Genomic DNA, 12,999 nt, shown 5'->3' with positions numbered 1-12,999 from the left:
TATATATATATATATATTTCAATCGAATAAAATTAAATTTTACTATTCTTGCCTGCTTCGTTCTAATTAATTCTCCTATCAACACAAATTAATTATATATTATAGAAAGCTCGAAGTACCCTTTTAACATTTACGGATTTATTGAACCGGTTATAGTAGTTGGAATTTCCTGTTTAATCAATGATAGTTTAATCACAATTGATGATTATTTCATCTAATTATAATATTTTCATCATATATAGTTGCGGATTACGAGTTAAATGTTAAATTTATGTGTAATGATAATCTTTAATCGCTAATTTAAATACTCAGCAATTGCACTCGGTAATAATTTGATTGCATTTTGTTCAATTCAATACCCGCGACGAATTTTCGCCTCTCTCATTATAATGCCGCTTCGTTGTCGCTTTGAAATAAAGTGGCGTTGCCTGAAGATGTATAACTGAAAATGATAATGATATTCGTAAGAGTTCCAGTTGTCTCTCTCCGCCCGCATGTCGAAATTCAGCCTAGGAGTGAGTAAATAAGCGCTTTCGAAATAAACCTGCGTAACTAAAACAAACCGACGTCGACGTCTTATGTGAGATAATAGTTCCCTTGATATCAACGCAGCGTAAAATATGTGCAAATTAACGTCAGTTTTGTTATAACGTTTTGTTCTAATGAATTCGGTGTTGCATTAAGTATTCATGCGCTGCATGTTTTACAACCTTCTCTAGCTATTGTTACTGTGCACGAACTCAGAAAAAATCCATAAAAATAATCACTTTTTTAAATTAACTTTTTACATTTGAAGAGCATTTTAACAAGAAAGATGGTGCAAAATCATAAAACTATCTATCTTTTTATATTCCTTTTTCTCATCGCGATCATTATACTCGAATCTATTTTATATTCTTTTCTTCATGTAATTGATTACATTTTAATCTATATTTTTTCTAAACAAGTTTCTACCGGATTTTAATTATGATTTGAGTATTACTTTTTATTAAACTTTATCGCTCATAACTTTTGACATAATGATAATTTTTTAATATCAAATTATATTCATCTATTTATTTCTTAAAAAAATTAATTTAAAAAATCAATTCGATGTGCTTCTAAAGAAAAAGATACAACTAGAAAGATAAAACTAAAAAATATAATTTTATAGAAATTGATGTTATTTGATATCACATTTTCACATCGTTTGCAATAATTTATTTTTCAGTTTATCCATTTTATAAATTTGTAAATAAATTATCAAATATTTATTTTTATTTATATAAAATTACTACATGATGACATATCAAATAAAAATTTGAAAGAAGTTATTTTAAATTATTTCTCTTTTCATCATCTACTTATAATCATTTGGATAATGTGTTAGAGCTCATTTTATAATTATTTGGACATATTACAAAATTTTATGTTCAAAAAAATGTGCAAAAAATATTTCTTTTAAGACTATTAATAAAACTGATATTTTCATATTTTTTTCGATTACACTTGCTCTCTTAATAGCGAAAAATAATATCCAGAAAATGACATTCAAGTATTATACAATCATTACTTTGTATAATAATCACATAAATATTAGTTATATAATTGTATTACATTATCGGCTTTGAAATAAAGTTGTATTTATTTTATATATGTCTGGGGAAATGAGGAAGTATACAGTGATCGTTTATCGGTAAACGGTCATTCACTGGTGCATCTATTTCGAACAGTGTTATGCGGCTGCAAATACCTAGCAATGGAAATGCGTCGGATTACATACGAAATTATATACATCTCACGCTCATAGCCGTTCGATTTGATCGACTGCATTGGTCCCTCCGACTCCAACTCATTGTTTTATAACATATATAATTATGGAAGCAGATTGCAAACGTAGTACCTCCAACTCTGTGAAATGAGAATTTCCATTTCAAGCTATTGTTAATTTGTAAAATTGATGCAAGATAATAATAATAATAATATTATAAATAATAATTATTTTATTTTACTTTCTCTCATTTTATCGTAAATCTACTCCTTCCACTTTATTACAAAATGTACAACTTTGTAAAGATTGAATTTAATAAAGAAGAACTGTGAGTAACAGAATAGTATACATGCAAATAGTAAGGCACCAGCAAATTGCTATTATAAAACCAAAGTACAAGCGAAGTAACGCTCTCGGTAGCGTTTACAATTTGAGTTTAAAACACACATCCATACATTGTTACGAAACACGTAACACATACTTAGGCCTGGTTTTTCATTATCTGGTTAATTTATAGTTAGACTAACCTGATGTTTCACCCAACAGACTTCATCCATGACATCATCATAGATGAAGCCTATAATAATATCAGGATAAAATATCAGATTAGTCTAACCACAAATAAACCAGCCAATGAAAAATCAGGTCTTACACTCACACATACATACACAGCGCTTACATATGCCAACTCCAATAAACACACATTCATACAGATGCAAGTAAGCAGAAGAAATCACGATAAGGCAAGTAACAACAAGTAAGTCTTCTGAGAAGCGGTCCAATTTGATGAGACGATAAAACAAGTAGTTGCATTGAGAAAAAAATGCTAGAGAGAATAAAGATTTGATGGAAGGAAGTAGCATATTAAAATACTTGATAGCTAAGTAGAAAAAGATCGTATCGATGGTTCCTTAACAAAACTATCGAAATATCCCGATATATCTTAATTAGAAACATTCGTCTTTCCGCATTTTAGAAATCTGAAATAAAAAGAAAAAATGACTTATTTGAATCATTTTTATGATAATTTCAACCATTTTTGTGGTCATAATTAACCATAATTATAGTCATTTTCGGTTGCCAATTATATGTATTGGTTAATAAGAACTATACATATAGTTATTAATACTAATACTATAATAGAGTCACAATTGTAATTATAGTAATAATTGTAGTTACAGAAAAAATACCAAATAGATTTTCTCTTGCATCATTTTGAAACGAATGGCGATTCCGAGATAACTTATATATAACGTTGTATGAAATGACGTTATACGGTTATACAGCGCGCGTTTCGTTTCATCGCTGTGGTTGCATGGCCGAGCGCATATTAAACTGTTACAAAGTAAAATTAGTTTGATTAATTCAAGTCGTCGACGGGCTTTGTCGTCGATCGGATCGATCTACGAGCACGTTTTGTCACACTCGAGAAAATGCGATGCATGAAGAAGTAACGCGCCATTTCCGTGCAAACTGCCGCTACAAATTACATTCTTGTTGAATCACGCGCTCTCTAATCCGGCTCATTAGGATAATAAAATCCATTTTGACGCATGACGCGGATGTAATGAGAATAACTGTTCAGACTTTATTCCGTTTAAGTGCGAATTTAAGCTAACAAATTCGATAATCGCAAAAAGAAGAACGAAAATTCAAAATATGTCCGTCAACAACAGAATCAACCTTTAAATCCCACGAGCTATATGCGATATAGAGGTTTAATAGTTTAATACTTTATTTGCTACGTGTTTTTTTCACACACATGCAGTCCGTACGAGATCCGTCGAATTCCGTTCGCTGTTTTTGTTATCGTAGGCTGTATGTATGTTAAATTCACGGGTGACTGAAATGTTATTGACTGTGTAAGAGCGGCTTGTTGCAAAATACTAGCAAACATTGCATTGTAGTTGAAATTCAGCTGTCAATCTTTTGGAGAGCTCGGTTAGAAAGCTATTGGTAAATGATTAAGTAATTTGTTAAGTACATAAAAACCCCTAAAATAGGAAATAAAAATTCCATCGAGAATCCCATCCGTTCTGAACTATAATGGAAAACCCGTGAGATCATAAATCATAGTCTTTTGCATTATTTCAAGAAGAAAGTAATTAAAGTTAAATGATCCCACTAGCATATTGCAAGCGCGATTATTGCAAAAAATTTATAATGGTAAATAGATTCAAAAGGATAAGCGCTGAGAGACCGTCAACGACTCGCGATCGACCTTCGTATCGGGATGAAAAAGGGCTAACTGTCATCCATGCCGTCGAGGGAATATCGATTTAAATATAAAAACGATACCGCCGGAAAGATATACGAGAGGCTTACAGTATCTTGACAGTCTTCTTCGTTTTTTCATTTTAAGCTCGCTGTCCCGCCGAGACTGGGGTTTGTCCTATGGACGGTAGGGTTTGTCCTATGAACCTCGAGATTTCTCTCTACGCTCTCCTAAGCCATCCGTACTCCCGTACTCCCTTTGTGTTTTGTCCGGTACACAAGAAACGTCCGCGAGTCGATTTATTTTCGACGGACTGTAAGAAAACGTGAGGACTAGGAAAAATAGTATCTTTAGACACATGAAAACAACGTATTTTAATATATAAACATGCAGCTTGTTAAATTTTACATCTTCGAGAACGAGAATCCTAAAATGTTTTCGTGATAACATTTCTATTTTTGATAATGCTTTAATATTTTTCTCTTTTCATTTCATAATGTCAGGAAATGACAAAAAATGTTTACTTTCAAGAGAGAAGCTATTAATTATTGCAAGATTATTTTTCAATAAGAATGTAAAAGTTCCTTTTGATGTATTTTTGCTTGTTGAACACGAATTCGTTGGCCAAAATTAGTTATCATAATTTTGAGAAAAATACCATTAAAAAGGCTAAGAATGATAATTTTGAGTTTTTATGACATAACTTTGCTAAATTTTTTTTAAATATCGTAAATATCATATTAGTATTAATACTGAAAGTATCAAATTTTGTTCCATTTTGGTATAATTTTTTATTCTCGAGATACAGCAATTTGAAAATGGCTCTCTTTTATACATGGAAAAGGCATTTATTCCATCTTAATCCTGTATTAACTATAGAAAAGAATATAAGTGTTTTTCTACTTACAAAATATAATAAAATCATATCAAATAAAAAAATACTATAAACTTGACAAAATACAGTATGGAAGATTATAATCTCATATAATTTAAGATTTACAACCTTCCTATCAAATAATATTTCGTCAATTTTATATTGCTTCATTGATTTAGTATAATCCGATTATATTTTGTAAGTACAAAAGCACTTATTTTCAACATAATTCCAGAAACAAAATGCCTTCTTCACGTACAAGGACAATAGTTTCCAACGAAATCACACCGAAAACAAAATATATCGTAAAGAAAAAAATAATACTTTCGCGTGGCGTTAACAAAATTTAGAAAAAAAATTTACTGGCAAAGCTAAAATATCATTAAAATTCTGAAAATTGTCATTTTTAGCCTTTTCGACAATTTTTTTTTTCAAAATCGTGACGTGATAGTCAAATTTGGCCAATAAATTTGTATTCAGCAGGTAAAGGTATACATCGCTACTCTCTAAATTTTTTAGAGTGAAATCTCATTTCAAAAGAGTTAAAATATTATCACTATTGAAAAAGAATGAAACATTTGCACTCTTTTACAATAGTGGCAGCATTTTAACGCTTTTGGAGTAAGATTTCACTCCAAGAAATCGAGAGAGTATCTCGTGTCGTAAAAAAAGGTCAAATTTTATCGAACAGTTTTATCAATTGTTTGGAACCTCAACATTTATCTTCATGGAACATAAACCACAAATTGATTGGGAAATTAAGTTAGCTCGGCAGACCTGAGACACCCTGTACATAAAACTACCGATAACGAGTCAATGTGCGTTCGAACGAGGTGCCGAATCGATGAGAGGCAAATTCCCGTTTTAATTAAATTCCTTTTGTGCAGGCACAGCAATGTGACAATTTATTTTAAAATCGACACCCGCTGTAACTACCATAGAACTGATTTACTTTCTGCCGCATGACGTTGCCACGTATTCACTATGGCTTTTAATATTGACAGTTACATTTAGTTTTGACGCTATCAATTATTCGAAAATTTTATATAATGTTTATACGTAAAGGACAATAAACATTTAAAATAACATATGTACGAGTATAACAAAATATAAATAAAAATAACATGTAGATCAAGACTGGAAAATATTGGTATGTACCTTTAATTTTTAATATATTTGATAAAAAAAGGAACGTCTGTCATTGTAACATATAACACACATATTTTGACGTGACAACCATTTATCACGACATAACATATTATATTATCGTTGCTAATGTTAAAGGACTTGTTTCATTGAATAGTCAGGGAGGGGGAAGACGGAATATGTTACGTTGCCAAAAATAGAATTTCATATCGCAAATGTCACGCTGTAAGAATATTAAAAATTCAGCGTTCAGTCGCGCGTGGAATTTAATAAAGACACAAATACAATAACGTGCCGCACGTGGCCCCGTGGAGAGAACGATCTTACACATCCTTTTTTTTCCCCCATTTTTTTCCCAATTTGTGATCGTGCGCCACCCCAATTTTTACCGCTCGTCCGTTTCGGAGAGGCGTCGCGACGCGAACGACGACGAGCGCCGTCGAAAGTCGTAAAGATGCAAATGCGTCTCCTGGAGAGATTGCCAGCTGTCCCGAAACCGCCGGGGAAACCCACTCGATGAATCCACCAGCCCTCTCAATGCCTCCCTGAAAGCTATGTCCCGCGGGAAACGTGAGCCAGGCTCCTCAATTCGCAAATATGTATTACGAGAGGCGAAAGGGCAAGTATTTCGGAGACGGTTTGGAAGAGTACGAGCGTATACTCCGAACGTATATCCCTGCTTCGTATATTCTCGGGATATTTCTCGCATAAACCCCCGTAAGGCGCGCGCGCGCTGCTGTTGTTGCGAAACAGAGAAAGAGAGTTTTCGAAGCATGAGGAAATATACGAGCAGCGAACCGAGTTTAGGCAGTCGAATATGTATTTTTTGGATGGCTGCTCTCTCTTTCTTTCACCGCGTGATCGATGAGGCAAACTGAAACGAGGTGGAACTCGGAAAAAAACACGCGTCACGTCGCTTTCTACCCCCTCTCCCCCTCTCCTTTTTTTACTATTTCGGAAATTACCCGCTATTAGCGTGCGCGCACGGTAATTTACCTTGCTACTAATTACTGCAATATTCTCGTGAAAACGCTGACGTTCTCGTTACGATAGCGAATGCATAAGTCACGAAACGCGTCCGTGCCGGGTGTCCGGTAGTGTCTAATAAACGAAAATTTATCCTCGCGCGACGCGCCGGTTTATTTGCCGGCAATTTTATCCAGCGTCGTGTCGCAGTGTCCAGACAAAACGCATGTATATTATTCGGTTTGTAATTATAATTTGTGCAGGGCCAGCTGAATTCATCGGTAATCTCTTGGACACCAAGAATTATTGCACTGAGTACTCAACGCGTCTCGTATTAATCGTTAGTCTTAATTATGGGTACTAAATAGGAAGAACGAGACTTCAAATGCAAACGTAAAATGAGTTAGGTGTTAAAATAGAAAAAACGTTAAATGTATTGATTGCCATTGTGATTTAGTTATAATAGTCTTAATTATTGATATTAAGTAGGAAGAACGAGACTTCAAATGCACACGTAAAATGAGTTAGCTCTTAAAATAAAAAAAACATTAAATGTATTGATTGCCATTGTGAATTAGTTATAATAGTCTTAATTATGGATATTAAATGGACAGAACGAGGCTTAAAATGCCTCAAAAGAAAATTAGTTCTTAAAATAAAAAAAATTAAATGTATTGATTACTATTGTAAATTAGTTATAACATAGATTGTACTATATTTTTGTATAAAAAAAAAAGAGGAGGATAAAATCCTTTTTGTAGGTGTCTTTAAATAGACTTTTGCGCAAGTAGCGCGGATTTAGTTTGGCAATGCGTCGAGCTTAAAATCGTTGTGGCCTGGCGGTGGTTTTTATCCGATTTTATGCGGCGAATCTTCCCACGTGAAAAACTGCTGGTTAAAATAAATGAACGTTAAATCTACTAAAGGGATATAAGATTATTCGGAACACTGGGCTTTTAAAGCCCTGCGCGATTGTTATACCATTTCACGTCGGTGATGTACTTTCAATTCGCAAAAAATACATTTATTACATTCGCGTCGTCCGAAATGCCACGGTGAATATATCCAACAAATAATATAATTTTTCATTACCGAATATATTTTATGACCGCAAAACCTGCAAAATTTTCATAAATTAATAGAAATTATGTTGAAAATCTAATAATTAACAAAATGAATCTAGCAAACAATGAAAGACGAGGTATGTATATTACCAGAAAAGGCTCATAAAAAAAAAACAAATTAATATAGATTATCAAATTAATTATTCAATTAATTAGAAGAGATGATGAATTTTTTCTGATATACATATTATACATATATTTAATAGAAGTCTATAATTTCTTAAACTTTTTTATTCGCACAGGTATTTATTACATTTTACGCGTTCTTATATTTTTAATTAATAATATTTCACACACGATTCTCTTAAAATCTTGTGTTATATTACGCGACATCCAAGCTGAATCAAAATTTATAAGTGTCTTTTATCGTAGTTTAGTGCCTAATCGAAAGTGTCCAAGGGAACGTGTAATGTAATCGCGTTACACGTGATATAATGGCCCCATTGGCTGCCAAATACCAATTAAACTTTTCCAACTACTTTCGTAACTTGAATGAAGGCTTGTGTTTATTCAACCATTGTCAGCGATATAAAGACCAACGCGATGACGATGCGGGCTATCTATCGTGAGCGCTCTACGGTCTCATCTTTTTGAAGTTGATAGATACTGATTAAACTTTCCTTAATTTCAACATACGGCTATCTCGGCATTATATGTCTTATTTACAAGACTGAATAATAAAGCAACTTGGCAAAGTTTATTATCGGGTGCATATCGGGGTTTCTTAAGACGAATAAGAAGCGACATAAAGACCAACAAGACAAGCTTATACAAACTTTAATAACGTAGTCAGCATTTTTTTAAAGTAAAGAAAACTTCGTAAAGATCCTTGTGCAAAATTAAAATTATCTCTATTATCTTTTCTTATTGTTGTTGTCTCTTATATACTATACTAAAATATCATGCTGAGCATATTTAAAAAATTTGATGAAGTCACATACATTTAGAAAAAAAATTTAATTCCTTTAACAAAACTATTTAGTTGAGGCATTTTTTAACAACTAAGCAACAACAATCAAATAGTTAATATTCTTGAGGCTTCCGCGGGTGCTTTCTATATAAAGATTATGCGGTTTGCGGGTTTCCTCCGTGTTTAGAGATCCATTCTTGGAATGCCAACGTTTCGTGAACCTTGCAGTCCACTTGATCAGGGCGAAGAGCAGCCTGATACTGTATCAGGCTGCTTCTCGCCCTGATGAAGTGGACTGTAAGGTTCACGAAATGTTGACATTCCAGAAATGGATCTGGACACGGAGAAAACCCGCAAAACGCATAATCTTTATAAACCAAATATTCAAGTTATAAAAAAAATGTGATTGTTTCTGATCAATATACTTTGTAACTTTTTAAATAACAAAAATATTTCTGTATTCCAATTAAGCAATTTAGTATAAATACATATTTTGGTTCGATTTATTTTAAATTTCACAGAACAAAACAGCGTAACCTACTGTTATACCAGGAAAAATATTTTACTAATAACAAAATATTTGATTAAAATACAAAATATTTAACCGCAGACTAACCTATTTTATTACTTTGTTTGCTTATAAATTAAACTATTTAATTGGCATAAACAAATATTTTTGTTATTTAAAAAGCTGAAGCATATCGAGCAGAAGTAACTAAATTTTTTATTGTACAAACAAAATAATTGGTTGCTGTTAAAAAAAAGACGCTATATTTTTATTCCTAATGTATAACACTACAGAAATTATGAGAATTCATAAGAATTTTCAATTTTTTAATTATTATTCATCTCTTTCTATAATTTAATTTACTAATTTTCCTAATTCAGAAGAAGAGAACTAAGTTTATATGTAAATTTTATGTCATTACAGTTTCTGGTTTCCGTTTAATAATAACATCGTTTGCAAATAGTCGCGACATTTGTTAAAAAAAAAAAAAAAAGGAAAGGAAAAATAACACAGTTTCAAACAAACGACCGCGATTGTTCATGCGACGAGATTCCCACGAAACGACAATTGAAATTTTTTGCGGGTTATTCGACAAAGGCCATATTTATTATCTCGTTAATTTTAATCCCCCGACCACGCTGTGTGACCCAGTATCACGTACACCTCGGCGACAATGATTTACGGCGCTTTTCCGGTACAATAAAGCAGAAATGTGTACGCACGTACACACATACATGCGCGCAATATGCGCGTATCTACTCAGCAAAAACGAAAACCGCGTCTACTTTTATTTTGGCCATTTCATTCGTCCGTACAGAGTGCTTCAAAATTACCGGATGTCATTTTCGCTGAAGATTTTTCGATCTGTGAAAAGAATGTGATAAGAAATGTCGAATGTCTGCATTTTTCAAATAACTAATTGAGCATAAAGAAATTTCAACAAATTCTCTTTCTCCCTCTATAAAGATTTAAGAAGAAAAATGACAAAAGACTAACAAGCAAAGTTAATAAAAATGGCGCATTTCGCGCATAGCATTTACTATGAATATTCTTGATTAATCTTGAAACAACAAAACACGTTTACGCTAGACTGAAATTCCCTGGTATCGCAAAGACAAAGCAGAGAAGCCTTTATGGACCTCGGACCTCCGCAAAGATTATTATAGTCATTGTTCAACGAACTCTCCTTAGCTGGTTCCCGCGGGCAAAACCGAGTATCGTACGATCTGAGCTCAACAAGTTGATAATCTGCATCACCGCTGTACATCAACTTCGGACCTAAGCGCTTTCAGTGGGTACATTAGCATCATGTTTAATATACGAGCGAATTGAATAAACAATTACCTATGTTTGCACGTAATATGCGACTTTGCGCATAAATTAAACCGACAGTTAAAGCAAGTTTTCCCCTTAGATAACGTAACAAGTAAAAGCTGCATTTATTACATTCCAGTGAGACTTGGCCTTTGCTTGCTTTCTGAAGATCGAGTTTTTTTTTCACAAAATCACCGCGTTACACGAGAAGAATTGTCAAGATTAGCTTTTATGAGATACTCTGGGACCGATTTTGTAGTCTGCGCTGTTCGACGCTATTATTACTGCAACGGAGATGAATAGGCGTCTGATTTTTTCAACATTTTGTTGAGACTAATTCTTTATACGCTTAACTTCTGGCCTCTCTACTTCTCTAAAACATCGGTCAACGTCACTAAGGAGAGTCACGAGTAAGATTGACGAACATCTTATTCCCTTGGCGGGCAACGTTCGCAACTATTATATAATGTTCTATTTAAGATTCGCTGCTGTTGTTTATCATAAGACCCGCGAAGCAAGAGGTCGCAACATTGCGAGATCGATCAACACTCCGGATAATAAAAGATAAGTCCGACGAAAATATATAGACTACTTCTGAATGAGATTCAGCATTATCCGGCACAATCCGATTAAAGTTATAAAAGATTTTACGGAGATATAAAATCGAAATGATCGAGCTAAAAAAAAAAAAAAGAAATCCCGCGCGCATTATGCCGATCGGAATCCGACGGTTATTCGACTCCCGACGATATTATTTCCATGGACTTAATCACTAACGATCGCGCGGCCAATAAATTGTCCGTAATTTGCTTTAAGCTTCTCACGGTATTATCTATATCTACTTTCGCCAAAGTTACTAGATTACTCCCCCGCGCACATACTCGGTGTCTTTGCACTTTCTTCCGTCTTTGTAAGCTCTTTAACCGATCTAGAACCAATTTTTCCCCGAGCTAGAATCTTATCTTTTTTTCTCTTTTTTTTAATATCTCAAATATCCTGGGAATTGAGGCTCAAGTGGAAATCATGTTTGTGGAAAGATATCGATTTTTATCCACTTAGCGCTTAGTAGGTATATGTTCCATTCAATCATGCGATTTTTCAGGTAGATTTTACGAAAACATTTCGTTACAGATAATGGACAAATGGTACGTCGTAGAAGTACTGCAACACAAGGTGGACCCCACAAAGCCAGTGAAGACCAATATCATTGTCAGCAATGACCTTTGTCCGATTGTGAAGTTGAGACCGTTTGAACATTCTTCATTGAAACTGTGGTGGAGTGAGGAATCTGGAGACCTGGAATATACCTTCCGGATACCAAATATTAGCACGAAAAAAGGCTTATGGCGAAATATGTACCCGCAGAACGGTAAATTTTCATATTATTTTGGCTCTGGTATTTATAGAGGAGAAAGTCGCATTATGGCCAGTATATATATTGCCTCCCTTAATATCTCTGCTATTATATAGCAAATCCTAATTACTTATGAAATTATTGTTCAATAACTCGCCGTTATATGACGCTAATATATCAATATTCAAGCCAATACTTATTACAACGCATTTTTACTTTCAAGTATTTCGAAACCTTTCTGAGGTATATTTAATTACATCTACTTCCTCATTTTTCTTAAACTTGAGCGTATTAGCACATGAATATATATATTTTTAAGTGTGTTGTTTGCTATTTAACATTTTATTTGACTGTATATATTTTGAGTTATGCAAATTTAAACAATAGCATGGTATTTTGCTAATGTGGCCCTCTATGAATATTGATTATTCATCACGGCCTCTTTTTTGAGGTTTTCATATCAAAATAATTATTTAATGATCGATTGTAGCTCTACTGTTAATCTATAGTTTATATTATATGTGCTATATTTAGTACTGAGCATCTTATATGCAGAAGTTATGTGAATGTATATACATTTATTTGCATACATTGTAAAATGTTTTACTTTTTTATTAATTTTGTGACCAAATATTGTTTTTTAAACAAAATTAATTTTTTAAGGCTATTTTTATAGAAGGCCACATTACCACTCATATTTTTCATTGAGTCATTATGCAATGTCGTCATATTTTTATTAATAATGTCCTAAGTAATAAATATTTTGTAACCTTTGTCCAGAATCGATTTAACAATATTTTAATGAATATAATTGTCAAATTTTAAACTTAAATATTGA

The 12,999-nt window shown here is 33.1% G+C and overlaps 1 protein-coding gene across 1 annotated transcript in view; it reads left to right on the top strand.

Annotated features, from left to right (window-relative positions):
• The window catches only part of LOC108754567, a 76,315-nt gene that overhangs the window by 52,696 nt on the left and 10,620 nt on the right, over positions 1-12,999 (top strand). The window contains exon 2 of the mRNA XM_018496986.1: positions 11,939-12,176. Within this exon, the coding sequence (XP_018352488.1) occupies positions 11,939-12,176 (238 nt within the window). The remainder of the gene's footprint in view (positions 1-11,938; positions 12,177-12,999) is intronic.

The sequence above is a fragment of the Trachymyrmex septentrionalis genome, unplaced genomic scaffold (genome assembly GCF_001594115.1).
Source record: "Trachymyrmex septentrionalis isolate Tsep2-gDNA-1 unplaced genomic scaffold, Tsep1.0 scaffold8, whole genome shotgun sequence".
Classification (NCBI taxonomy): Eukaryota; Metazoa; Arthropoda; class Insecta; order Hymenoptera; family Formicidae; genus Trachymyrmex; species Trachymyrmex septentrionalis.
Note: the sequence above shows the minus strand (reverse complement) of the source record. Positions and strands in the feature narration are given on the sequence as shown.